At 62.0% G+C, this 26,299-nt stretch overlaps 1 protein-coding gene across 4 annotated transcripts in view; it reads right to left on the minus strand.

Annotated features, from left to right (window-relative positions):
* Nucleotides 1–4,113: 4,113 nt before the first annotated feature.
* DAGLA (diacylglycerol lipase alpha) overlaps nucleotides 4,114–26,299 on the minus strand; it is a 60,140-nt gene continuing 37,954 nt past the window's right edge. For all 4 annotated transcript variants that reach the window (XM_029956619.1, XM_029956618.1, XM_029956617.1 and 1 more), the window contains 17 exons: nucleotides 25,427–25,528; nucleotides 25,159–25,297; nucleotides 21,663–21,750; nucleotides 19,546–19,680; nucleotides 18,954–19,031; nucleotides 17,076–17,200; nucleotides 14,341–14,494; nucleotides 13,979–14,062; nucleotides 13,803–13,880; nucleotides 13,258–13,338; nucleotides 12,316–12,458; nucleotides 11,937–12,005; nucleotides 11,507–11,579; nucleotides 10,192–10,388; nucleotides 9,404–9,533; nucleotides 8,750–8,937; nucleotides 4,114–6,828 (listed from right to left, as the gene is read on the minus strand). In XM_029956619.1, the coding sequence (XP_029812479.1) occupies nucleotides 5,859–6,828; nucleotides 8,750–8,937; nucleotides 9,404–9,533; nucleotides 10,192–10,388; nucleotides 11,507–11,579; nucleotides 11,937–12,005; nucleotides 12,316–12,458; nucleotides 13,258–13,338; nucleotides 13,803–13,880; nucleotides 13,979–14,062; nucleotides 14,341–14,494; nucleotides 17,076–17,200; nucleotides 18,954–19,031; nucleotides 19,546–19,680; nucleotides 21,663–21,750; nucleotides 25,159–25,297; nucleotides 25,427–25,528 (2,834 nt within the window). In that variant the 3' untranslated portion in view covers nucleotides 4,114–5,858. The remainder of the gene's footprint in view (nucleotides 6,829–8,749; nucleotides 8,938–9,403; nucleotides 9,534–10,191; nucleotides 10,389–11,506; nucleotides 11,580–11,936; nucleotides 12,006–12,315; nucleotides 12,459–13,257; nucleotides 13,339–13,802; nucleotides 13,881–13,978; nucleotides 14,063–14,340; nucleotides 14,495–17,075; nucleotides 17,201–18,953; nucleotides 19,032–19,545; nucleotides 19,681–21,662; nucleotides 21,751–25,158; nucleotides 25,298–25,426; nucleotides 25,529–26,299) is intronic.

Raw genomic sequence — 26,299 nt, forward strand, 5'->3', positions numbered from 1 at the left:
CCTCTCTGACCACCCTACCTAAAGCAGTTCCTCTCTACTCACCGTTCTTTCTCACCATGTGCTCGATTTTTATTTAGTTTTTGTGATGACCCTCCTTGCTTTAGATCGGAAGCTCTGCGAGGGTAAGAGATTTTTCTGGCTCGGTCACGGCTGTAGCTTCAACACCAAGAACACTACCTGGGACACAGTGTGTGCTGGGTAAATACACACGGAATGAATGCACGATGATGGCATTACAGAGCACCCCTAACGCTTTTCTGGAGGAGCAGAGGATTCTGGAATCTCAGACCCAGTGAATGGACTCACACCCGAGCGGTGTTGCTCACAGCCTCGAGGGACCCTCAGTCAGATCCAGCAAGTCAGAGCTGGAAAACCGATCCCACCCGACCATTGGTTGACAGATGGGGGGACTGAAACCGTGGAGGGGGGTGGGGGGAAGTGTAGGAGGACGCCAGCATATTGAGATGCCAGCCCAGCCAGCCAGGAGTGTGCCACTCTGCCCGCCCATGGCCCCGCAGACAAGCGTGGGGGACGCAAGCCGGGCTGCTCGGTGGGCATCGGGGTGAGAGCCTGCAAAGCAGCCAGCCGTGGGGGAGGGGCAGCCAGTGCCCGAGCCCCAGATGTGGCCCAGTCAGCAGGCCCGCGGTGGCCCACCGAGGAGGGTCAATGCCACGACAGTTCTGGGGCCGGGGGAGGGGGCACCCAGGCCGGCGGGCGCCTCACAATGAGGTTTTGTCCCTCGGGGGCCGCTCTCCCGAGCCTTTGCTCTTAGATAGATAGAATGGGATTTTGCTGGAGGCCCCAGCTGTGCGTGCTGACCGGCACTCCCCCCGCAGGGCTGGGCTGAGAAGGGGGGAGAGGGCCACACTGAGCCGCCTATTCTTTTCCAGCTGATACACCCCAGAGGTTTTTCTCCCTCTGCAGCCTCCCTTAAGACAATTGTTATTCTCTGCTCTGCCCCCTCCCCCACCCGGTCCGCCCGCCTGCCGACAAAGTAGACACCCGCCTACGCCATGTGATTTTTTAAAATGACTTTATTTTAGGAGTTGCCCTGGACCAGCTGGAAAGCTAGCTCCTTTCTAAACCTCCACCTACCCACTGGTCCCGTCCACCGTATTCCACACACGGTGCTGAAAGGTGCCCCATGTGAGGCCAGCAGGTCCTTGCATTGGTCTTCAAAGGAGTGGAATGCGCATATTTTGTCCCCCACAGCAGAACTCCTTGGGCTTGGATTGTCAAGCCTGTGGGGGTCGGCTTGAGGCTGGATGGGGAGGGAGCTGGCCTGGCTAAGCGGGTTCTGGCCCTACCACCCCCCCTGATTCCACTAGGCCACTGAGTGGAGTCACCGCCCCAGTGTTTCCCATCTCTGGGCTGGGGACACAGTGGTGGCTTAAGTCCCAGACTCCAGGGCTTACCCGGAGGTCGATGCTGCCGCCCCAAACTCCATAATGAGGTCGGGGCCCGAGCCTGGCTGGGACAGGGTGGTGGCTAGAGCTGGTGAGGGGGCCCACGGAAACCTTGCATAACCGGGAGTTTGAGGGAGCCATCCATAGAGAGGAGTCCCCCTCTGCACCCCCGTGTCCTCACCAAGCCGTAATGAGCGAGCAACCGAGACTTCCTCCATGGTCCAGCAGACGCACTGCTCCCTGCGGCCGGGCGAACCATCGTCCAGGGCCTACCCTCTGGTCCTTGGAGGACTTCTCCGTAAATCAGCCTATTATCCCCGCCTCACAGAGCGGAGGTGAAATGCCAGGGAAGTGATCAATAAGTGTTGCCTTCCTCCACTCCAGCTCAGTTCCCCGTGCTCTGTGCCAGCCCTTGAGTGGCAGCAGGGCCAGCAGGAGGCGGCACTGGGGAGAGGGAGCCACAGACTTGAGGGTCACTGAAGTAACAGAGTCACGGGACCTGGGGGCCCAGAGGCCAGCCCAGGAGACGGTGGGGCTCATCAGCTAGCCAGATGGCTAGGCCTCCCTACTGCTGGAGTTCTGATGGCCCCCATGGGCTCGTACAGCCCTGGCATCTGCCCATTTGACAGAGGAGGAGAGGAAGGCCCAAGGGTTGGTAAGTGGGAAGGCAGTGTTGGTGAGGTGCGGGGAGGGGGGTGGTGAGGAAGGTCAGGGGAGCCCTCTAGGACAACCTGTCTCGCGCCTCCCTCCCAGCTGAGACGGAAGGGGCTGACCACAGGCCTGAGTGGGGATGGGGAAGGGGGCACAGCGCCGCCCCAGCCCTTCCCCATTCCATCCTCTGTGTGACCTTGGGCAGGTCACAGAACCTCTTTGGCCCTCCATTTCTTCTGCTTCTGGTCCACTAATTGGATAGGGTAATTTGCAAACTCAGTGAGACTGTACAGTGGAAAGAGCCTCTGAAAGTCACAGAGTGAGGGTGGAGGCGCGAGTCTTCAGCCAGGAGGCCTGGATTCTGGTCCTAGATCTGTCCCCATAGCCTGAGTCACCTTAAGCAGGACTTTGCCCTTATCAAGCCTCAGTTTCCTCTTCTGTTCAAAGAGGCTGGGGGTTGGAAGACAGGCACTGTCCTGTCACCTTCCCTAAAATTTGACCAAGTAGGGTCACTCTGGACTCCAGGGGGAGAGGGTGGGCAGTGTGGGGAAGGGAGAGGTCAAGGTCAGGTGGGGGCTTGGCTGGGTCAGTGCTTGGGCCCCACTGTGCCATCACCCTGCTACTGGTTGGAGGAAGAGCGCCACCTGCTGTGTGGAGGAGGCAAGCCAGGCCTGGTGCTGGCAGGAGGCGCCACTAAGTGCCTGCTCACCCCAGCCCTGCAGCCACCCCCCAGGCCTCACTATCCTGGAGCCAGGATGGGCTGGGGTCCCTGGGGTGCCCTGAGTGAGCCTGGCCGGGTATTGTGCACCCTCCTAAGGAAGCACTCAGCAAAGATTGCCAGTGCGCCTTGCATCTCCGCGCTACCTGGCTGGGGGTGGGGGTGGGGGTTCATGGCGTCCTTCTCTCTCTCTGCTCTAGTTCTCAGGATTGGCAGGAAGGGGTGGGAACTGTCAGACCACCCTGGTACCCCACATGTTGGCTCTGTGGTCTCTGGCAGCTTACTTGCCCTCTCTGAGTCCCAGGCCCCTCAGGGAGGACAAAGGGACTGCCACGTCCCCTCTTTCAAGGCCCTCATGAAGTCAAGAACACAGATCTCCTGGTAAGTCTTCAGTGGCCTGCTCCCCATTCGTGTGGGGCTTCTGGTCCCTCAGAGTGTGGTCCTAGGCCAGGGCCTCGAAGGCCAGTCTCGGAGCCCCCCTGCCACCCCTGCCCTCAGCAGCGAGGCTCCCCCTCGCCCCCATCCCCACCTGCTGGGAAGACAGGTCATCAAGGCAGCCAGAGTGCGTCTACATCCAGTTTATACACAGCTCTATACAATATACAGAAACCTTTATATACAGATATATTTATAGAATAAGCTATATTAATTTTTCTCTCCTTTTTACAGCAATATTAGTTTGGATCTTTCATACAGTAAGTACAAAAAGTCACGGGAGAATGGCACGCGCAGTGCCTGAGTGTCTGTGGGGCCCAGTTGCTCCCTACCGATTGCATATGGAGGTCACCCAGGCCCCTGGGAGGGCAGGCCAGCTCGCGGCTGGGAAAGCTTGTGCTGCGATCTGGGGGACAGAGTGGGGGTGGGTCTGAGCCTAGCTGGGCTGAGGGGGGTGGCTCAGACCCCCCAAGGGCGGTGTAGGGAGGAGGGGAGAGATGTGCAGCAGGCCCATCCTGCAGGGTGTGGTGAGGGGGGCGGGTTCAGGGGGTGGGAGGCTGACCCTGGGCATCCAGGGCTGAGTCCGAGCCTGCCCCAGCCCCAAGTCCGTAACCTTTGTGTGGCCGGGGGCTTGAGGGTGGGTGTCTGTCCCTGATGGCTCAGTCCTGGGCATGGGTGGGGACCGTGCCCCCTTAGAGGTCCCAGGGCCACCCTGGCAGAGGAGGAATTAAAAGGCCAGACACCAAGTCTCTCCCTGCAATTGGCTGAGGTGCTTGTTGGAACTTTACTCTGATTTACGATTTGTTTTTGTTTTCTTTTTTTAAACTTTAAGAGCTACTGATTCCATCCTGTGTCTGCGCTGGGCCCAGGCTATGCCAGCAGCGGGGCCACAGCGGCGGGGGGTGGGGGTGGGAGGGGGGGTGTCAGAGAGGGAGGGAGGCCCAGCTCCCAAGTCAGTGGTCAGTGTCTCCAGCCATCAGGGTGGGCAGGGGCCCCAGGCCAGTGTCCAGGCCAGTCCCAGCTGTGCGTGGGACAGGGGTCTGGACACAGGCCCTAGATACCAGTGACCAAGAGATGAGGGTGGGGGAGTCTTGGTCAGGGGAGTCTAGCAGCCCCAGAGAGGCCGTGGGGGGCCAGAGAGGAGGAGTATGCCTCCGAGGAGACGAAGGCACAAGCGGGCAGTCAGCGCCTGGGCACACATCAGTTTTCCAAACCCAGGATCAGAGCAGCAGGTAGGATACTTCTGAAACTGAGCTCATCCTGTGCCCCTCCCCACCCCCTTGCATGGGTCCCCATGTGTCCTTGGTGGGCTGGGAAGGTGGCAGGGCAGGTGGGGAGGGGCAGGTGTCCCAGTGGCCCCTTCCTCGGGATCAGCGCACACTCACGCACATGCACACACGCGCCACGCCAGCACGTACCTTCCCCACTCGGTTTCTGGGGAAAGGCTGGCCTCCCTGTGGCCTCCCCAACCCAGCAGAGAAGGATCCCCTCAGGTGTGGGCTGTGGAGGCCTCCAGCTAACCTAGGTCAGCCCCAGAGCCCCAGGCCTTTTTGTATCCCCTTTAGTCAGCTCCCACAATACCCTGCTCTAGGCTCCGCTTCCTGCCAACAGAACATTGATGGAGGGGCGGGGCGGAGGGAAGAAAAGCCCACTGCCAGGAAGGATCTCAGGCCAGTGAGGAGGGGGTGTTGGGGAGTGGAGGCAGTTCGGTTTTCAGATCCAGGCTCCGAGGCTGCCTAGGCATGGGGCGAGGTGATATCAAGGGGTTACAAGGAGCACTCAAAGGAAGGGGGACTTGGGTGCCCTCCTCCTTCCCAGGGCTCTGACTCTGCAGCCAGGGGTAGTCACACCTGTGCCTGCCACCCTTTGAGTGGCCAGGATCCCTGGGGGTAGAAGGCAAGCCAGGAAGTGATGGGCAGACAGGGCAGGCAGGGGAGCCCAGAACCCACTGCCAGAGGGATCAGCATGAGGGGCACTGAGCAGAGAAGGGTCATCTTGATCCCACCCTCCCCCAGGCCCCTCTGGGCCCCTCCAGCCTCCATGGCTGCCTTGGGCTCTGTGGAGACTGGCCTTCCTCCCTTCCCTGCTCGGAACTTGCAAGCCCAGGACGCATCCTGAGCTCAGCCCACCGGCTTCTGTAAACATACGCAGCACTGCAGGCCACCATGGTGTGGGGTCACCCCAGGGGGCTGGCCAGCAGGCACCGGATCTGGGGGCGTGGCCAGGGTAGATGCCGTCTGAACCACAGACAGGAATATGTGGGGAGAGGGCTCCTCTCATCTGGGCCCTGGGGGAGCAGACGGCAGTGATGGGGAGTCAGCATGCCCACTGCCGGTCCTGGAAGGGGGGTGCCGAGATGCCCTGTGGGGGGACAGGCGGGCCGAGATGGCAGAGCGCTGCCCCAGGCTCCCCGCCCCCTGCATCACACCCCTCCCGGGTCTGGAGGACCCAGATCCCAGCCGCCTGGTGGTCCTAAGCTGAGGTAGGGATGCGGACCCCCAGCTCAGCAGCATTGCCCCGTGCCCGAGGCGAAACTGGCCCCTGGGGGCATCTCCTCAAAGTGGCCTGGCCCTGGGGGGCAGCCACCAGGAGCCTGAGGGGGCCACCTACTCTGGCCTGCGCCTCGGCTGGCAGCCACGCCTGGGGTGCTAGCGAGCCGAGATGACCAGGTCGTCCTGCTTGGTGGGGCTGGCCCCTGGGCCGGTGGGGGTCGAAGTCCGGATCTTGTCCACTGCCAGGCACTCCTGGCTGCTGAGACCCGTGGGCGTCAGGTCCATGAGCTCGCCCGAGGAGCTGAGCGGGAAGGAGGGCGACAGCGAGATGCCCGAGGAGGGGTCGGCCGAGCCGGCAAAGAGCCTCGGAGGCTTGGGCACCAGGTTGGGCTCGAACTGGGCGCGGAGCAGGATCTCCTGCTGGCTGGGAGACTTGGGGCCCTCGGCATAGTCGCTGGTGGGGCTCTCGGGCGCCACCATGCAGTAGAGGTCCTGGAAAGAGCTGCTCTTACTGTCCAGGTTGAAGAGGCTGTCGATGAACTCGGCGAACTCCAGCACCTGAGGGCTGGGCGAGTCCCCCAGGCGCCCGTTGTGCAGCGCCAGCTCCGCCCCCGGGGCCGCCCCGCCGCCGCCGCCGTCAACGCCCCCCACCTCTTCCTCCTCCTCGTTGGCCGCCGCGCTGGGGGGCCGCTCTGGGGTGACGCCGCCGCTGCCCAGGGCCGCCTCCAGGGGCTGCGTGTCCTGGGAGTGCTTGGACAGGCTGTCGGCCGCCAGCAGCTCGGTGCGCGAGCTCAGCGACGGGTTCTCCTCCGGGATGGCGGGGTCGATGTAGAAGAGGTGGCCCTCGTCGCGCTCCAGCACGGCGTGGAGACTGGGGGAGCCGCGGATGCTGCGGAAGCCAGACGAGCGGCGCGAATCGAAGCTGTACAGCGACTCCGTGTCCGAGAGGCTCTCCATGGTGGCCAGCGGCGCCCGCCGGGCCTGCAGCTCCGCCGCCAGCCGCTCCTGGGTGGACAGCAGCAGCAGCTCCACGGGGTCCTGGCGGGCTGCTGCAGCCGCCGCCACCGGGGACAGCAGCCGCCCCTCCGAGAAGCCCTCCAGGCTCATCTCAGACTGGGACTTGCTCCTACGGAGGGGAGGGCGGGGTGGGGCGGGGCGTGAGACTCCGGAGGGGCAGAGACTCCTCCCACTCGCGGGGAAGGGAGGGAACTTGGGGAGGGGAGGAGGGGGGAAGTTCATTCAGCGGTGGTTGAACAGTGTGGGGCAGGGACCCTTACTATTTTTTGTTTATTTCTTTTTAAATTTCTTTTATTTATTTCTTAAAGGGGCTTTTTAAATGTTTATTTTTGAGAGAGAGAGAGAAAGAGAGCGTGTGCGGGCTAGCAAGCGAACAAGGAGGTGTGGGGCAGAGAGGAGAGACAGGATCCCAAGCACAGAACCTGATGTGGGGCTTAAACTCAGGAACCGTGAGATCATGCATGACCTGAGGTCATGACCTGAGCCCAGATCAAGAGTTGGAGGCTTAACCTACTAAGCCACCCAGGCACCCCATGGACCCTTACTTACTTACTTATGTTCATTTATTTTGAGAGAGAGAACGAGCGAGCAAGGACAGGGCAGAGAGAGAGAGAGAGAGGAGGAGACCGAGGGTCCGAAGCAGGCTCCACACTGTCAGCTCAGAGCCTGAGGTGGGACTCAAACTCACAACCTGTGAGCCCATGCCCTGAGCCGAAATCAAGAGTGGTAAGCTCAAAACACTGAACCACTCAGGTGCTCCAGGGACCCCTATTTTTAAAAAACAACTCAGGAGAACCCAAGGCAGAAGGCAATAGGGCTGATGTTGGGGGCAGGGAGCCCTGAAGGCCTAAGCCTGGGAGGCCGCTGGGGCACCCTGCACCTGCTGGTAGCCTGAGGCTCAGAGATACTGGCTGCCCCATGTCACTCAGGAGGCAATGGTGGGAGTTGGGAGAGGGAAGAGGAGAGGGGTAACGGGAAAGAGCACTGCCCTGAGCTGCCCCCAATGGTTCTCAGACCCTCAGCACCACCCCTCCCCACCCGCCATCTACCCCCACCTCTGCCAGGGCTGGGATCACTTCCTTCCTCACACTGAGGTTCCTCCAGCTTCTCCTATGGGTTGGACCCCTCTGCTGTAGAGATTTGGGGGGGGATGCAGCCGCTACTGCGAGGGGACACTGGCTCCCTCATGCGGTCACGTAGCTGCCCCAGGACTTGCACAAATGGGAGAGGGAGATGTCCTGGTGTCCCTGCCAAGGGCCAGGAAGCAGTGAGCACCGTTCTGAGCAGCCTTCTGGCCAAATCTGTGACCTGGGCAGGAAGGAAGGGTCCCAGAGAGGCAGGAAGATTCCCGCCCGCCAGGAGCCACCCCTTGTAAGAGTGTGCTTGAACACAGCATGTGTGTGGGCCTGGGAACATGCGTTCATGGCTCTGTGCTGCGTGTACAGTGCGCAGACCAAGCTTCCATATGTCGGCTGGCCCAGACGTGTCTGCACGGCTTGGCCTGGGCACAGGCACGTGCATGCATTCATGGGCACGGTTGCCCATCCTGGCGCGTCCTTCTGAACGTATGTCTCGGCCTCCGTGTTGTATGTCCTATACGTGAGCATGTCTGTAGGGGGCTCTCCATGCCCTTAGAGCTATTTGTGAACACGTGTATGCACCCGTCAGCTTCAACACAAGGACATACGTGTGCGTGTATGTAAGTGCATGGACGTCCATCTGTTTGGGCCTAGATGGCTATGAGTGAATCCGGGTGCTTGTGGCCGTGTGTCTGCGCATCCCTAGATGGCCACGCTCCCATGAGGGCTTCAGTGATGGCAGGCCAGGGGGCAGTGTGGGAGCTGAGTGGGAGATCCAGGTGGAGGGGACACGTGCCAGTCCTCCCGTGCACGTGTGCAGAGCTCCTTGAACACGCAGGGGCCCAGTACGTGCACAACATATGCGTGCACAAACCTTTGTGCTCTGCAACACGCCGTGGCACCTGTACACAGTCCCAGGGCCGGAGCCGGGGCCGTGCAGGCAGGGCTCACCTGACGCTGCTATTTCGGTGGTCTGTGGCGGGCAGGTCTAGGGCGAGGCCAGCGGGCACGGGGGGCCCTGTGGGCAGCGGCTGCTGCTGGAAGATCAGCTCGGGGGTCAAGTCCACCTCCGTGGGGCTCACCATGACCTTAGCAGCAGAGAGCAGGGCCGTCTTCCCCTTGTTGTAGTTCTCCAGCACCTGGGGACAGGTTGGGCAGGCTGGTGGCGGTGGCGGTGGTGGTGTTGGAGGGGTGACAATCACATGGGGGCAGCAGGCCAGAGCTGGGCCCCGCTCCTGGCTCCCCGCCTCAGGTCCCTGCTCTACCAGGAAGGCATGCCCCGCAGATGGGCCAGGTTGGGGTTTTCCTTCCCTCTGGTCAGCCTTTCCGTGGTCAGGTGTGCCAGTGCATGGCTGTGCTCCTGTCAAGTGCCAGGTGGCCTTCAGGCCCTCTAAGCTCAGCCTTCCTCAGGGCCAGGCCCCTGGGAGTCTCCTAAACTCCCCATTTCGGGACCACATGGCGGCAGGGACGTAGGGGCCAGAACCCGAGTCCTGGTTCACTTCTCTGAGAGTCTGCACCCTTGCTTGTGACATGGGTGCGGAGACCGGCCAGCAGAACGCCGCAGGGTGCTGAGCCGTCACTGCCCGGGGCCGCGTAGGGGCTCACCTTGTTGAGCCCTTCCATGACCACGTAGGGGAGGTGCTCATGCAGCATGGCCGGTGAGATGATCACCTCGTTGAAGGCTTTGTTGTCGCCCCAGATGGCAAAGTACGTGGGCTCCTCCTGCTCACAGCAGCTGGGGACACAGGCACCGGAGGGAAGCTGAGTGGGCGGTGACACCCTGGCTGAGGCCCCCAAGGTCCCGGGCTCCCTGCTCCTGTCTCAGCCCCCACCCTCCCCCCAACCCCAGCCAGGGACCTTTATGCCAAATGGGCCTCAGCCGCTGTCCCTACAGAGCCTATAACCCACTCGTGGCCTGGGCCACACCTGCCCCACGAGCCTTTTGTTGCTGGGAAGGAGAATCCAGTCCCGACCCTCTGAAAGAGCGAGAAGTTGGGGAGAGGTCTGTGTGCAGCTCGCCCACCTTTCGGTCCCACCACCCCCCGCCTGGCCCCTGTCACAACTGCTGCCATCTAATCCCAGAGGGGATGCCAAGTGAGGTGTGAGCTGGCCGGGGCCTCTGCTTTTGTAAGTGGGGAGAGCTGCTGGGACTCTCAAGGGAGGAGCCCGGAGTCCTGCTCTGGACTGGTCTTTTCTTCCACTTCCAGGGCCCCAGGAGAGGGCCACCCCTGCCGGGAGTGTCCGGGGGCCAGTGTCTCCCAGCCTCCGCTCACCACCCCCACCCTGTTCCATCCTGGGGCCAGCAGTGTCTCCCAGCCTCTCCCCACTGCCCCCCATCCCATCCCAAGGGTGACTAAACAAGGCCAGCCCCCGGGTCACGGGAAGCCCCCTACCAGCACTGCTCTGCTGGGTGGTTGTGGACCACGTGGATGATGTGGCCAGGTGGGTAGAGGGGGGTGCTGGCTGACAGGGCGATGGTCAGGTCGCTGGGGTGGGTCCAGAGCCGTGTGCTGGCCAGCGTGGCCACCTCCACCTCCTCAGGCAGCTCCGACTTGGGGATGCACTTGGTGGCCCCCACGATAATTCGCCACTGTGCAGGGCAGGGGGGAGATGGGGACAGAGCTGAGCAGGGCTGGCTGGGTGGGCAGGGGCAGAAGGGTCAGGAGGGGGGCCCTTGGTGACAGGTGGCAGCTGGGATGGCCACGGGTGGAGGGAAGGGCAGTGCCCACCTGAGGAGGCAGTGGCTGAGGCACGTGGTGGCCAGGAGGGCCAGACACGCCAAGGACAGATGCCACACCAGGGCTGAATGTCAGGGCTGGAGAGGGGCAGGCAGAGCAGTCAACACCTAACCTAGAGGACAGGGAGGCAGCCCAGCGAAGGGAGGGGACTTGCTCTGGGTCATTTCCAGAGGCAGACACCGGACAGACCCTGGGGGTCAGTGCAGCTGCACCTCCCAGGCCCGGTTGCGCCTGCACTGGCTCCCAGCTACCCGCCTCCCAGAACCAGGCTCCTGCAGGCAGATGTGGTCCCCTCAGGCCTTGCTGCCTGACCAGGGCCCTGCCGGGTCACGGGCACCAAGGCTGCAAACAGTCCAAATTGGGCAGAGACGGTTGACGGGGTGGGGGCCAGCCTGGGGGTCATCGGGGACAAGCTGGTCTTGGTCGGCCCCTGCCCGCCTGCCTGAGGGTACCTGGCCACAGCCCCACCCCCGCCTGGCATGCTGAGGCCACACGAAGAGCCCCCTGTGTCCTGGGAGACCTGCTGAGGGATTGGGGGGGGGGCACCCTCTCTTTAGGCACAGCAAAGCAGCAGAACAAAGTGCTCCCAGACCTCCGGGGTGGCAGCCCCCTTCTGGAGCCCGGAGAGCTGCAGTGGGCTGGGCGGTGAGGGGGGTAGGTGTCCTGTCACAAACTCGAAGCACCGAGCTTCGGGCCCGCTTGGCTGCAGTCCTGACTCAGTTACAGGTTGCGTAAGCCAAAGCGAGTCCCTTGCCCGCTCTGGGCCTCGGCCTCGGTGTCCCCCTCCGCACAAGGGCAGGCGGGGTTGGTGGGGTGAGACGTGGTGAGCTTGGAGGTCGGAGAGTCTGAGGGCCTGGGGTTCCCATGACCTCAGCCACAGCCAGCCATGGCCTCACATGGCCGGGGCCTGTGCTTGGCAGGGCACAAGGCAGGTGAGGCTTCCAGGCAGGAGGGAGGGGCGGGGGCTCACTTTAGGCTTGGTGCTTCGCTGCAGGACATCCAGGAGCTGTCTGCGGAAGCCTTCCAGCTGCGACAGGCCGATCCTGGGGAAGGAAGCAAGACGGGCGTCAGCCTGGCCTGGCCAGGGGCTGGGAGAGGTGTGGGGGGGTGGGGGGTTGGGGGCGGAGGGGCAGGCACGCGGCAGCCACAGAAACAAGACAACAATGCCATCAGGATCACAGGGTGATACGGGCGGGCAGGCGGGGGTCTGCAGCTCAGCAGGGCTGAGCCAGTGGACGGAGGTCACTGCTGGGTGGGGCCACCCGTCCTCTTGCTCTGGGGGCCCCCGGGGGCTCTGGGATTCCCCAGGGAGATGGGAGTCCCCTCTCCCCACCCCAGGAGGGAGGAACCGCTGACCAGGACAGTTAGAGAGACGGAGCGACTTGTGACTTGCAACTCGCCTGGGGACAAGATCTTTGCCCAGAACCACGGCCGTCACGAACTCCTTCGAGTACTCCATGGCATCCTCGCTGCAAAGGGGGTGGGGGTGCTGAGGCAGGGGTGGCAAGCGGGCCCTGCTCCAGCACCCCTGGGGTTAGCTTTTGATTCAAGGCCCTCTGGGGAGCTCCTGGGCACCAGGCCGGGCTGCCGGCTCGCTGTCACAGAGAGGCTCTGCCGGGCGTAGATCCTGGAGTTTCCCTGGCATTTGACAGAATACTCCCTCTGCACTTACCAGGAGGGTCCCAGGCCCCCACACGACCAGAAGCCAGACCGCCCAGGCGAGCTCTGAAGTCTTTAGCCCCCCACCCCTACTCCAAGCCAACGCCGCAGGCTGCTCACCTGAGCAGGCCCCCTGGTGGGGAGTAGGCAAAGCACTTGAGGGTAGGGTACTGGGGGCGCAGAAGGAAGGAGAGGATGGCAGCGGTGCCTGCACCCAGGGAGTGGCCCACCACAATCAGGCCGTAGTGTTTGGTGCCGCGGCCCTGAAAACCGAGAGAAAGCTGAGAGCCCTGCCCCGCTGACTGTCTGGACCCGCGGAGACCAGGGAGGCAGACGGACGGCTCTTCCCAGGGTCCCGGGATCCTGTCTGTGCCGCGTGGCTGCTGGGGGCAGAGGAAGGGCCAAGCTAGACTCACGCAGAGCAACTCGTTGGGGAGGCTCTCCTAACAGACTCCTACGGGTCCTTCAAAACCCTGCTCAGCGTACCCCCTGGGAGAAGCCCTTCCGGATTTTCCAGGAGAGGCTTACTCCCTCCCAGACACTGCTTCTACACTGGCGGCAGACCTTCGTATATGGCGATTACTCTAACGGAAGAGCATACGGTCTATACGGATTATACTCAGAGTCATTTGTTCACCTGTCCCTGTTTCCACGCCCCAACCCCCAGACTGGGCTCTCTGGAGGCCGGGGACTGCTTGGCTTTGGGAAGGGCAGCTGGCGGCACCTCAGGAGATCACCCCAATAGAGCGACACCCTTTCGATCGGCCCTGCAAAGGTTTTCTGTCGCCAGATTCTGAAGCCCCAACCATCTCTGTGCCGCCAGTGCCTGGCAAGGAGCAGGTGCTCACAGCTGGGTGGGGCTGAGCAGGGGAGCCCAAGAAATGCCGGGGCAAAAGAGGAAGGGGTCAGAGCGGGTGGGAGGGGCTGAGCAAGTGAGGAGGGGGCTGGGAGCCAGGCACCCAAGGAAGGCGTAGGAGCCGGGCCTGCTGCGCTGCTGCCCCCGTGCTGCCCCCTGGGGGAGGCAGAGGTGGCCTGGGCTCTCCGGCAGGGAAAACGCCTCACCAGGTCTCGCCCAAAGGCCTGGGACAGGACCATCTCCTGCTCCAGCTTCTTCTTGATGTACTCGGCCGAGAGGACCATTCCCTGGGGAAGGAGGAGCAGAGGCAGTCGTCACGGGCAGGGAGGCACCAGTAAAACCAGAGGCTGGCAGCTCACTAATCCTGTCCCAGCCACTTCCCCTTCGGCCCTCCTGACAAGCCGGCTGTGGGGTCTGGTGAATGCTTGATCACATCAGCTCCACCTCACAGATGACCAAACTGAGGCTCCGAAGAGTAGTGTGTGTACCAGGAACCTGTGCGATCTCTTCCCAGCGGCCTCCTCAGGCTTTTCTGGGGCAGGATCTGGGCCCGGCAGGACCGTGGGGGCCTGGTGGGTGGGTCACGGTGAACTTCTAAATGAACCGGCACCTCTCTGACCAATCTCTCCTGGGCGGGGGCTGGGGGGGCCGCAAGCAGGGAGGCCCCCCACCGTGGCAAGGAGACAGGTCTGTGTGCCAACAGGGAAGGAGAGAGGGCAAGGGGCCCTCAGGGGCCCAGAAGGGGGCGTACCTTGTGTCCCAGCCAGGTGCCGTGGTGGCCCTCCACGGGGAGGCGCTCTGCGTCACCGGTCAGGTCTGTCAGTGCGTCCTTGTGGAGAGAGAGGGGTGGGGTGAGGAGGACGGGCACCCCGTGGGGGGGCTGGGAGGGTGTCCACCAGGGTGAGCTGGGAGCCACGGGCAGCATACCTTGGGGGAAAGGGTTCCCCGTATACTGATCACCACCTTCTTCTTGTCATGGTCCACTGCCACGTAGAAGGGGGTCTCGTAGACCTAGGATAAGGGGGGGCTCATGAGCTGAATGGCCCTGGGATGGGGCCAGACTCAGGGAATGAGTGACCTGAGCAGGTCTTCCAGGCTCAGGAATCGGTCTCCTCTGGCGGCTGGACCAGCTCAGAGCTCCCGAGAACTGCCGTCCTGCCTGCGGGGTCTACAGGGACCGCCGCCCTGTCCCCAGGCCCTCACTGCTTATTCCCTCGATCCCTTCCCCCAAGAGGCTGGCGGAGAAGCCCCAGTGCCGGGTGTGGGGTCGGGGACCGCCGGCCCCTCACCGCATCATGGCAGGAGGTGTATACGATGTCCACTGCGGTCATGTTCTCGTCCAGGAAGTGGCGCCGGATGGCAATGGCGTTGCAGCCACAGCAGTTGTCTTCCTCGATGGTGACCCCCGGGGCGAAGCGGGGCCGCGCGGGGCACAGGCAGCACCTGGCGAGGGTGGCAGTGGGCTCAGAGACCCGGGAGAGCCCTCTCTGCCGTGCCCCCTGGAACCTCCCTCTCCAAGTCCCACGGCCCTCGCCCTACTCGGCCTCCTGGCTGCACGGGACCTGGTGGGTCTCTCCCCCACCCTCAGAGACGCTCTCTCCCCCTCACCCCTGGACTGCTCCTCCCTCATTGGCAGCCTCCTGGGGCCCGTCCTCCGCCAGAGCTACCATCTTCTGGCCTTCTCGCTTGCCACACCTGCTCCTCCCCCGTCTCCGGCACTGAACGCCTCCTCCTCCAAGCTACCGAACCGCCCGCCCTGCTCCCAGCCTCCACATGCCCCCATCCAACCACGCCAGGCCCCAGGCCCCGATGGGCCGCCCTCGGGTGCTCCCTGAATCCCTCACACCCAGCTGCTCCGTGCCCAGTCCCACGCTTGGAGCTGGCCTCGGGTCCTCCCCCGACCCCACGTCCCCCCGCCCGGCGGTCGGCACATCTGCTCACCCTGCCTTCATATTCAGAACAGACTCCAACCACTTTCCCTCAAACCCACCGCGTCCACCATTATCTCGGGCCTGGAGTGTCATGGCGGCCTCCTGACCCATCTCCCTCATCCACTCTGGTCCTTGACATTCTCAACTGGCAGTGACCCTCTGAGACATCAGTCAAGCCACGTCACTTCACTCAAAACCCTACAGTGATGCCCTTCCTGTCCACTGTTGGAGCTGGAGGCCTTGCAAGGGTCAAGGGCGCTGCCCCGTCCGGCCTCCGACTTCCCTCTGGCCCCACCGGCCTGCCTGTCCCCCTGCGTGCACAGGCCGTGTCGCATGACAGCCCTTCCACTTCCTTCAGCCGCTGCTCAAATACATGTCACGGGGATGTCCACCCCGGACACGTCACCTAGCACAGCCAGGCCCCCGCCAGGGCTCCTCAGCCTGATGGCACAGCGGCTTCATTTTTCTCCAAAGCACCCATCTGTCCAACAGTCCCGGGCGCTGTCTGCGTGCTGTGTGTACCTCGCCGCCGGGTGATGGCTCCACAGGGCAAGCTTGGCTGTGCCTGGTTTACCGCTGTGTCGCCAGCACCAGGCACGGAGCAGGCATCCCCCTCTGTGAGGGGCTGAGCCGCAGAGCCAGGCACGCCGCTAAGGGTGCAGCTGCTCCTCAGGCCACCAGAGGGAGCCAGCACCCAGCAGACCGGCCCGGAGCCCTGAGCGGAGCCAGCTGTGGAGAGAGGACAGCTGGGATTTTATGAAGGAGCCGGACTTTCGGTGATGCCGGGAGGCAGCGTCTAAAGGACTGTGACATACTTCCCAGGGAGGAGCGGCCTCGCTGAGCAAACTCAGGGTCCAGCCGGGTCTCGGAAGCTACTGGGCCCGGGGTGGGCGACCGCCTCAATCCACACTGGGAGAGGTTCCTGCCAACGGCAGGGCCAAGTGGGCGCTGGCCAGGGTCTCGGGGCCAGACTCCTGCTCTCAGGCAGCTGTCTCCTCCCTCCAACCCCAGCCTGCCTGTGACTCCCTGGCTTCTGAAATCCCTCAGGCACAGGTGGGACAGACACCGCCTACACAAAGGACGTCTCCACCCTGCCAGGGAGTGAAGGAGCAGGGCCTGTCAGAGCCCAGGCCTTGGGACTCCTGGTCTGGTGCTCATTTCGAGAAGCTTCTCGGGCAGGGGCAGGCAGGGACTCCCAGGGACGCTGGGAGGACCTGTGGTGGGTGGGGGTATGGGGTGCATGGTCTACTCTGTGAGTCACTGGGGGGCGGGTGGGGAGAACAAGGTCCCCAGGACCACCCAGTTTTCTGGACATGAAGGGCACTGCAGAAGGGGTGTGACCGCCCCAGGGGCAGGGTGTCATGAACAGAAGCTGCCGCCCAGCCTGCCGGCCTTTTGGGACCAGGGAGCTGTTCCCCTCCCGTCTGGGCCGCACTGAGGGTGGACAGGCCGAGGACAGGGAAGGGTACGGCTCCAGGCGGGGAGCCCACTTAAGAAAGCAGAGTCCACGGGGCGCCCTGAGGCGGGCTGTGGGCAAGGCTGGGGTGCACGCCTTGTCATCTCCCTGGGAAGAGGGTCAAAGCCTTTCACTAAAGGGCGTTCTTAATGTCCTTCCAGAGGCCTCCAGGGCCTGGGCCTCTACCAGGAAAGTCCCTTCTTTCAGAGAGGCAGAGCACAGGACAGGAGCAGGAAAGAGACATGTGGGCAGAGGGGAGCGGTTGAGAGAGGCAGAGAGAGAGGGCAGGGGAGGGGACAACAGCCCCAGCTTCCCCTTAGGCAGATAAGGGAGGGAGGTCAACTTGCCCAAGGCTGCGAGTGACACCATCTGGATGCAAAGCAGGTGCTGGAAGCTGGGTGATTCCAAAGCCCACGCCCTCCCCTGCCCAGGCATGAGGCACGACTAGATAGGTCTAGGCCCAGAGGCGGTGTGGAAGAGCTGAAAGGTGGGCTACAGACCACAGGGGAGGTGGGGGGAGCAGGGCGGCAGGCACAGTCTGTTTAGGGAGAGTGTCCCCCGTGGGCTGGCCCGGCTGCGGGCCCTCAGCTCCTCCGCGAGCGCCGGCCGGAAGGACGGGACGGGACGGGGTACTCACGAGCAGGAGCGGGCCAGCTGGCAGAGGCCGCAGGCGGGCTTCCGCATCAGGTACATGGGCCACCCGTAGGCGGCCAGAGCGAAGAGCATGTAGTAGCAGACCTCTTTGTATCGGAGCATCTCTTGCTGGAAAAGAGGAGGCGGAGGCGGTCACCTCTTGCCCTTCCTGCCTGCCCCCTCCAGGCCCCTGCCCCCTCCAGGCCCCCCCTGCGGCGGAGGCGCGACCACTCCTGCAGATGATAATTGCATTTCCCTAATTATCTCCCTGCAACCAGGGCACGAGGCCTCCTGGGACCTGTCCTGCTGCTCCAACCTCAGAATTAATGATTTGGGGACAGAAAAACACTTGCAGCGCCGGATCGATTTCCTTGCCCGTTTTTTCCGAGAAGGAAAGAGAGGGGGAGGTATGGGTGGCGGTCACCCGCCTCGGAGATCAGGCCTGGGAAGGGAGATTTAACCCCGAGAGGCCCTGGGCCCTCCAGCTGGGGGTGTCCAGGCCTTGAGCGGCGGGGCCGGCCCCCCACAAGCACAGGGGTGACCAGACCAGCCCATGAGCTGTCTCCCCCGGCCCTCAGGTTCTTTGTCTGCAAATCTAGGGAGACTCATCAAGTCTCAGGCTCCCGAGGGATGTCTGGAGCAGATTGGGATCTCTCCAGAGAAAGGCGCCAGTTTGAAAACCAGCGTCTGAGGCCAGGGCTATTGTCATCAGCCTGATGGGCTGGAAGGACGCGGGAGGCACAGGTGTCCCAGCAAAGCGGCTTCCAGTGTCCCGGGTGTGCCAGGCACCGGAGGGCCCTGCACTTAGAGGGAATTAGTCACCTTGTAAAAGTTAAAGAGGGTGATTAGTCATCTTTCGAAGCAAACTAGGTAGCGCCTTAATAAGGGCCCAGGGGGCAGAGCCATCCCCGGGCCAGCTCTGTCTGCTCTTTAGGAACGAGCTGAAGCAGGTCATTATCCTCTGCGGCTCTGGCTGGAGGGCGGGGCATGGACTACCACTGCCCCGCCCCCTTCATGTGGTAAGAGAGCCCAGCCCAGGGGGACCCCAGGCTGGGCTGGGCATCTGCTAGGGGTGGGCCATTTTCAGAGGGGCTACAAACACCTACGTTGGGCAGTGGGGACAGACGGAGGCTTTCCTAGGGGATTTGTAGATACAAGGGGTGAATCCCTTCTGGTAGGGTCTCAGCTGAGACCGTGCAGGGAACTGGACTCAGAATGGCTCCTTTTCTCCCCACAGAGCTGTGTGTGGAAGGTGTGCCCAGCACCACTATGCACGTGGGGATGGAGGACGCGCTCAAGGTCATAGCAACGGTGGCGGAGCTGATGCGCCTTAAGTGGGTTTGCTCTGGAGGCCGCCGGTGGCAGTCTTAGCCTGGGCGGCGAGCACAGTGACCTTGTGGTATTGGGGGTGGGGGGTGGGCGAGGGGCTCCCCTGGCCGCAGGACCAGCCCCACCTTTATCTGCGAAACACCGGGTCTCTAGTCAAGATGCCCCCAAAGAGGTTGTGCTGCTCAAAAAAGCTCAAACCGACGGGTTATGTCCTGCCACCTTTTGTGACCCAGCAGCGGCGGCAGTAACAAAAGCCGCTTGCCCCTGTGAAGCATGTGATAACCTTAAGAGGCCAGGACCAAATGTTCTGAGTGTGGTTAAGCGGAGTCCAGGGTTTTGTCCGCAGAACCAGTGTGATGGGGTGAGGTGGGGGTGCTTGGGAGGAAGGGGTGAGTGAACCGAGGTGAGCGGCCTGCCGGAGAGCTGCAGGGGGACTCACGGAGGAGCTGGTGTAGCCCCCGCTGTCCGGGCAGGTGGTTCTGCTCAGGTGGTCCCAGCAGAGGGAGAGGGACCCGGGGCAGGCAGGGCAGGGTGGGGGTTGCTTCTGACTCACTGAGTTCTTGAGGTCGAGATACTTGGTGTTTCTTGTCACTGGCATCCCGGACAGGAAGGCCAAAATGTCGTTGTTCGCCTGTAAAACCGGTGTGTGAAGGCACTGACTGCCCCGGGTCCCTCCGCATGGCTGAGAAAGGGGGCCCGGGCCCACCTGCTTCCCGGGGGCCTCAATGCCCCAAAAGGAGCGAGATGCAGCCAGTTTTCCTAAACCCGAGGTCTCCTCGCATTTCTAGTTGCTCCCTTTCCACCAAAAGCATCAACCATCACCCCAGGGACACTGGGGCCCGGGCTGAGGGTGGTGCCTTTTGTAGGGGTGCTGGGAGATCCTAGCTGGGACTGGGACTGTGCCGGTGGCAGTGGGGTGGAGGCGAGCGTGGAGGGTGAAGCATCATCGTGAGCATCGTCCGTTAGCGCCTCCCCAGCCCGGCGGCAGCCACACGCGGCCCAGCAGAGGGAAGTCAGGCAAGCAAGAGCCAGGAGTGGAGCCCAGCGGGCACTGAGGGGATGAGCTGGCGTCGGAGGGTGACCTCGGGAACCTGGGGAGCGGCACCAGGACAGCAGGGAGAGGCCTGCAGGAGGCAGGCGCTCACCTCGTCTAGCACCGCGTTGCGCTTGGCTCGCTGCCGCTGCCGGAGCAGCACCAGGCCCGCAATGATGTCAGACGGCACGATGTCGAGGTCTCGGAAAAACTCGGCAAAGAGGTAGGCGATTTCTGAGTAGGCATCCTTGGGGGAAGGGGGCGGGAGGCGGGGGCAGGGGAGCAAGAGAGAGGGTGAGAGACTAGGCGTGAGGCCCCCAGGGCCGGGGCTCCTCTCTGGGCCCAGTGCAGGTGCACGTTTGCCCCGGCGCGTGCGCGGCGCCGGCTGGGACCCAACCCCGCGTGGGCCTCTGCAGCCGTGACCCCAAGGGCCCTCGCCTGGGCTCTGGGCCCCGCAGACCTGGCCAGAGCTGCCTGGGACAGCCACCGAACCTCGTCGTCCTCCACCTCCCGGCCCTCGTCTGTCCTCAGAGCTCCTACGGCACTCACCGTCACCGCCTACCACGCACAGATGCCAACGTGAGCCATTTCCTGTTCTTTCCCCAGTCACTAGGAATCAAGGCCTGCTCGGCCCGGCTTGCTTCTCCTCCGCCTTTCTCTCTAGCAGAGAAGCCAAAACTGAGCTCCCGGCTGCTGCCTCTCCACACTGAGTTTCTTCCCACCTCCCACTGGCTGTGACCCTGTAAGGCCTCCTAAGAGCTGAGCCTTTGGGGTGTCAGGCCCCCTCCCCCAGCTACCCCCAGCTGCAAGCTCAGGTGTGACGTGGGGCCTGGGGTTCCCCGCAAGCCTGGTCCTCAGGCCAGCCCGAGCCCGGGGCGGGCAGCCGCGCCGGTCAGTGCACTCAGTATCTCCCCTGCTTCAGTGGGAGGAGGGGTCTGCCAGTTCCTCCCTGACCTCTTAGGTGAGGCTGTGAGGGGAATGAACTCATGGCAAGTGGTTCTCTCTTGCTGGCTTTCTTTCACCCCTGAGTGTCTGGCACTTGTAAGAGAGGAAAAATCAGGGGTTGCAAACTCAAAAGGCCTGATGAGGCTAAACAGAGCCTTGTCCCTTCTCGGCTCTGGCTGACTGCGTCCGGCGCTGCCAGATCTAGAGATGCGAAACGGTCCGCAAATGCCCTCATTTTCACTCCATTCAAATTTTCAGCGACATCGCAGAGTGACCAAGATGTGCTCTGGACTGGACCTGCTCCCTGGGCTGCCGTGTGATGGGACCCAGATCCTGGGCGACTCCTGCCCAGAACATTCTGCCTTTTCCCAGGCCCCGGGCTCTGCCCAGGACAGGTGGGTGCATCCCCCTAGATCCCGCCCAGAGAGGCCTGTGGGGGTGACCCCACCTCCTAAGGAACCTCCAGGGATGGGGTAGGAGGCTTTCTGACACATGATTACTCACTCTACAGCTCACCAGGGGCTGCTGGAGGGAAGGAGGCCCTCAGGCCTCCGGTGGCTCCCATGGGGGGCACCTGCTATCTGGCTCGGGGAGCAGTGGTCCCCTGACCACACTGGCTCTGCCACTAACTAGCTGTGGGATGCTGAGCCAGTCACACCACCTGTCTGGCCCTCAGTTGCCCGATCTGTAAAATGAGGCAAGCACTAGATGGTCTCTAAGGGCCCTGCCAGCACTGGGGGCACTGGGTTGAGGAGGGGGAGCTCCACCTCGAGGACCCTGAGGTCCTTCCCTCCCCACCAGGGGCCGCCCTCAGCTGACCCGCCTTCCTTCTGCAGTGCCCTTGCACTGACTGGCCCGGCCCCTCGGCCGCCCCTGGGAGCACAGAGGGTGGAGGCTGACTGTGCGTGTCTGGGCTCAGCACTTGACAGTCCCCAAGCATCTTCCAGAGTCATCGTAGCTGGTGGCACGTGCCGTTCTTTGCCTTCAGGCCACCCTGAGTTTTCAGTATGTTCTCCCTACACTGGGCTGTAAGTTCCAAGGGGGAGGGGCTGGATGAAGATTTTGGAACTGTTCTGTCCCCTTGATAGTGCAAGGACCGGCTGTTTCACCCGCTGGAGGGAGTTGGTCAGTGGATAACAGATTGTGGTGGGAGCAGGCTGTCACCTCACTCTTGCTTAAAACCCCTCGCCCAGCCCCGCCCCGCCTGCCTCTGCCAGGGAGTGAGGGCTCCTGAGGGGCCGACAGAGGATGTGAGCCCAAGGGAAGAGGTTTCCCAGGACTTACTGACTGGGAGTCCTTCGTCCGAGTGCAGCAGAGGAACACTTTGAGCCGGCGCGACCAGCTGGTGGCCTGACCCTCCTCTAAGCGGTGCCTGCAATGGGGGAGAGTTGGTATGTGTGAGGTCAGGGGGTGGAACTGGAAGAGCCTCAGCCCACAAGGGCTGGAAACAGGGCGGCCTGTTCCCAGGATCCCAGCAAAGGGCCCCCCAGCAGGAGGTCTGGGAGAGAACCGGCCTGGGGCTGGCCAAAGCCGGTGGCCCATGACCTGGCACTCCCTGAGGGGGAAGACCCCTGTTGGCCGAAGAGGGCACACCTTCCGCCATGCTCCCAGCTTTTGGCAGACTGAACAACCACGTGCCCTGGGGGCATCAGAGGTGGGAGCCCAAACTGGGGGCTGCTCTGTAGTTCAAGTACTCCTGGGAGATGGCAGCGGGGGGCTGGGCCTCTCAGCCAACCCACTGTGAAGCCCAGATTGCTCCAGCTGTTGGACAGTGTTACCTGTTGGACAGACTTACTTCCTCCTGGAAAGGATTTCAGATACCCAACACTCTGTCTTGGGGGGAAGTTTAAGGGGCAAATGAAACCCTGCATTTCTCACACAAGAGGGGACAAGGGCCCCCACCTTTCATCTGCACAGCTGGCGCCTGTCTGTTCCCGTCCCCACCCCCAGTCCCAGTGTGCCAAGCTGCTCTGATGGGGATCGGGGCATCTAAGAGTCTGTACCCAAAGGCAGAGGAACTGGCCAATTATCCACAGAGCCCTTTTTAATGCTGGGTGCCCAGAAATCAGTGCGTTTTGAGCATAAAGAGATCCAACATTAAATATGTCAGTTTCCAGACTGAGCAAGAAGAGGCTGGGTTGCTTTTGTGACATGTGCCCTCCCGGCTCTCTCCAGCCCTTTCAGATCCTGTCGCTCGGTAGTTAGTAGTTGAAGGTGCGGGTGGTCCTCAATGGCTACACGGCACTTAGTATCCATCAGGAGTGACAGGCCAGGCCCTCCTTCCTGAGCCTGCTGGCTTCTCTCTGCAGTCCTGGTTCCATAAGGCAGTGGGACACAAGGACAGGGAAAGGCGCAGGGCTTTCCACGGCTAGAGGAGGCGGTTAGGAGAGGGTGCAATGGGGATCAGGGGATTACAGCTTCTGGGATCTACCAGCTCTAAGGGACCTGCGCAGCCTTCCATCCCACCTGCCAGGGCCTTGATGAAGGGCCAGCATGCTGGCAAACTGGGTTCCCAGAGCATCACATTCTTCAACTCTTTCTAATCTAACGGGCTTTTAAAGAGTATTTTCTGCTGGGCCTCTGGCTCATGAAAGAGCCGACTATACACTTTACTGCACTTCCCCTTGTGTCCACCAGGAGGCAGATGGAGGCAGTGACTGGTTTGGCCTAATGCATCAGTTAGGCTATTGGAGACCAACACGGGCAGAGAGACCCTGAACCTGGACGGAAAGTTCATGGACCCAGCACCCATCTGCCCTGGGGCTCACTAAAATGAAGGGAGGGAAGACACCGCTGCAAAGATCCAAGGTCAAGGCTCCCAGGGAATAATCCATCTCCCAACCTCTACAAGATTTCCCTGGTAGGAGAGAGAGCCTAGGACTTAAAGAGCTTCCTGACTTCCGGTGGCTAAAAAGCCTGTCAGTGTGACACAGTGGGGCTTGTGTGTGCCCTCCGGACCGGAGGAAGGGCAGGCAGGTTTGAAAATGTCCTTGTTGGAAAAACTGTTGGCTTTCAGAGCTGAGGGACAGCCAGCGGAGGCCAACCTGAGAGAGAGGTGGTCACATTAACCAAGCCGCAGCCCAGGCTGCCCTCCTGCCCCACCCCCCACCCCCAGAGCTGGAGAAGATGCAATGGGCCGGAGCCCTGGGCTGTGGAGAGGCCTCGTCACCCCCACAGGGCCAGAAGCCACAGGAAAACTTTCTAATTAAAACGACAGTCCACAACTGCAAAGGCATTGCCTTCCGTGGGCCCCAAGGGCAGTTACCCAGAATCAGAGAGGGGAGATTTCCTTTTTTTTTCCCAGGGCCCCAGGAGCCCAGAAACCAGGTCGGGCAGGGGCGCGTGCTCCGAGTGCGAAAATGGGACGGGATGGTGGCGGCCCGCTGCGCCACGAGGGAACACGGGCTCCAGGGCCTTGGCTCCTGGACCTGCTATTTGGGGCTGGGCGGTGGCCAGCCCAGGCGCGGGTGTGGCTCTGGCTGCGGAGCCCAGCTGACGTGGAGGGCCCAAGGGGAGCTGAGAGCAGAGGCGTGGGGGTTGGCGGGGGGGGCAAGGAGAATTCTGGGGGACGGACCTCCTGCCCGGGCTGAGGGCTCCTGGTTCCCCTGCCCTTGAGATGGATCACAACGTCCTCTCTCATCAGCATGACCTGTGGCAAGGGACCAGCCCTCTCTGGGACTCAGAACCCTCATCAATAGAATGGGTCTCCTTAGGGCACCAGGGCCGACAAATGATCTGGCAGACTGATGGTAGGAAAGGGCTCCTCACAGGGCCTAGGTCATAGTAGAGTCACCGTGCAGCACCCTGGAAGCCCCCCTCCCTTTTCTTTTTCTTTCAGGAAACAGGAATTACGTGACCCTAGATTCCCTCCCTCATTTTCTCTGACTCGGTACAGCTTTCCCCTTTCTTTGAAAAGCTGTCCAAAACTTACCTCCTCCAGGAAGCCTTCTCTGATTAACCTTCTCCAGCTCCCTTAATCCTAGAGACAGTCAGGCTAAGTGATTAGGAGCAAGGGCCCTAAGGCTGGATCTCCTGGGCTCGAGCCTAGCTCCATCCTAGCCTGGCTGTGTCACTCAGGCAAGTCACGGAACTTCTCTGTGTCCTAGCCCTGCCTGCCTGACGGAGGTGATGCTAACAGCCTCTCACCAGAGGCCCCGTCACTTGGTGCACATGATGCTTGGCTTGGGTAATGCATGCTTCCTGCTCCAATGACCGCTGTGGGTAAAAGCACTAACGATGGGCCGCCTGGGTGGCTCAGTCGTTCAAGTGTCTGGCTCTCAGCTTTGGCTCAGGTCATGATCTCACAGCTTGAGAGCTCCAGCCCTGCCTCGGGCTCTTGTGCTGACAGTGTGGGGCCTGCCTGGGCTTCTCTCTCCCCCTCTCTCTGCCCCTCCCCTGCATACATGCGCATTCTTGTGCGCTCGCTCGCTCTCTCGCTCTCTCTCTCTCTCTCAAAATACATTAAAAAGGAAACAAGAAAAAAGAAAATAAAAAGCACTGAAGGTGACGGCAATGGTAACAAGGGTACCGTTTACCGAGCCCACACCGAATGCCTGCGTGCCGCATTCACCACCTCCCGCTTATTTAAATCTCACGGCAGTTGTTGGAGGCAGGAGCTGTCATTCGTCCCATTTTACAGACCAAGAAACTGAGGCAGGGAGAGGCTAAGACTCTGGCCAGTGCCCGTGGCTCACACGGGCCGAGCTGCGGATGGGGCGGCCTGGGGCCAGCTGTGCCCGTCTGGTCGCACCCCACCCCCCAACCCGTCCAGCCGACTGACCGGAGGTTGTAGGTCCGGAGGTTGCGCTGCCGCCTCTTCGTGGCTCTTAGCTTGACAAAGGTGCGGCCCGTGGGGTCGAAGACACAGAGGACGGTGATGCAGACGCTGAGGATGACCACCCAGTTGCAGACGACCATCCCTACGGGGCAGCGGAGGGAAACGAGAGGGGGAGGGGCGGGGTGACCTCCCTGGCTCGCCAGCTCTGGGGAAAGGGCCACCAGAGCCTCCTCTTCCCTATGCTGGCCCGCCCTGGGGCTGGCGCACCTACCGAGGGTGACATTCTTGGCAGTGAGGTCATTGCAGGAGGTGTAGTACTGAGTAAGCCAGACGATGCCCACGATGGCATAGATGAACTCAATCACCAGGATGGCTGCGAGGAGAGAGCGGGGCCCTGGCTGAAGGACGGCTGTGGCGGGCCCACCAGCGATGGGCCCCAGAGCCTCCAGTCTGCACTGCAGCAGAGAGGGCCCGCGGCGCATGGCGGCCCCACCACCCTTCTGCCCTGCCACAAGGTGCCCGCCTCCTGTTTCAGCTTAAATGCCCTTGGGCCCCTGATGCTCCTCCCGAGAAAGGCATTTCTCTGCTCTCTCAGGATTTGAGAACTGTGCCCATGAACTCTGGTATCAGGTGTATCTTAGGCACGTTACCTAATTCCCTGGGCCTCCATTTCCTCATCTGTAAAATGGGGTGACAACATCTGAGTTACAGGACTGCGAAGAATTAGACAAGAGAGGGGTCCCTCACGGAAACTGCTATTTCCTAGGAGGAGACTCCAGCACATGGGGCAGAAGGAAGGAGGAGCCCCAGCTGGGGGGCACAGGGCAGCATTAGAGACCCTGGCTCCATAGGCAGCACCTACTACAGCTCAGAGTCCAGGCTTTCGGGACAGACAACCTGGGTTCAAACCTCAGCTCTGACCATACGCTAGCTGTGTGACCTTGAGGGAACAAATTAACCTCTCTGGGCCCCAGATTCCCCATCTGTAAAATGAGACCAATAAATAATGGCTCCTCCCTTGGTTAATAAGGGCTTGGCACAGCTCATGGAAGCACCAGAAAGTATTCACTAGGAAAGACCGGGAAAAGTCACTGGAACTGAAGCTCAGAAAGAGGACACAGGCCAGCCTCCCAGGGAGCGGATC

Source organism: Suricata suricatta, chromosome 11, assembly GCF_006229205.1.
Source record: "Suricata suricatta isolate VVHF042 chromosome 11, meerkat_22Aug2017_6uvM2_HiC, whole genome shotgun sequence".
In the NCBI taxonomy this organism is placed as follows: domain Eukaryota; kingdom Metazoa; phylum Chordata; class Mammalia; order Carnivora; family Herpestidae; genus Suricata; species Suricata suricatta.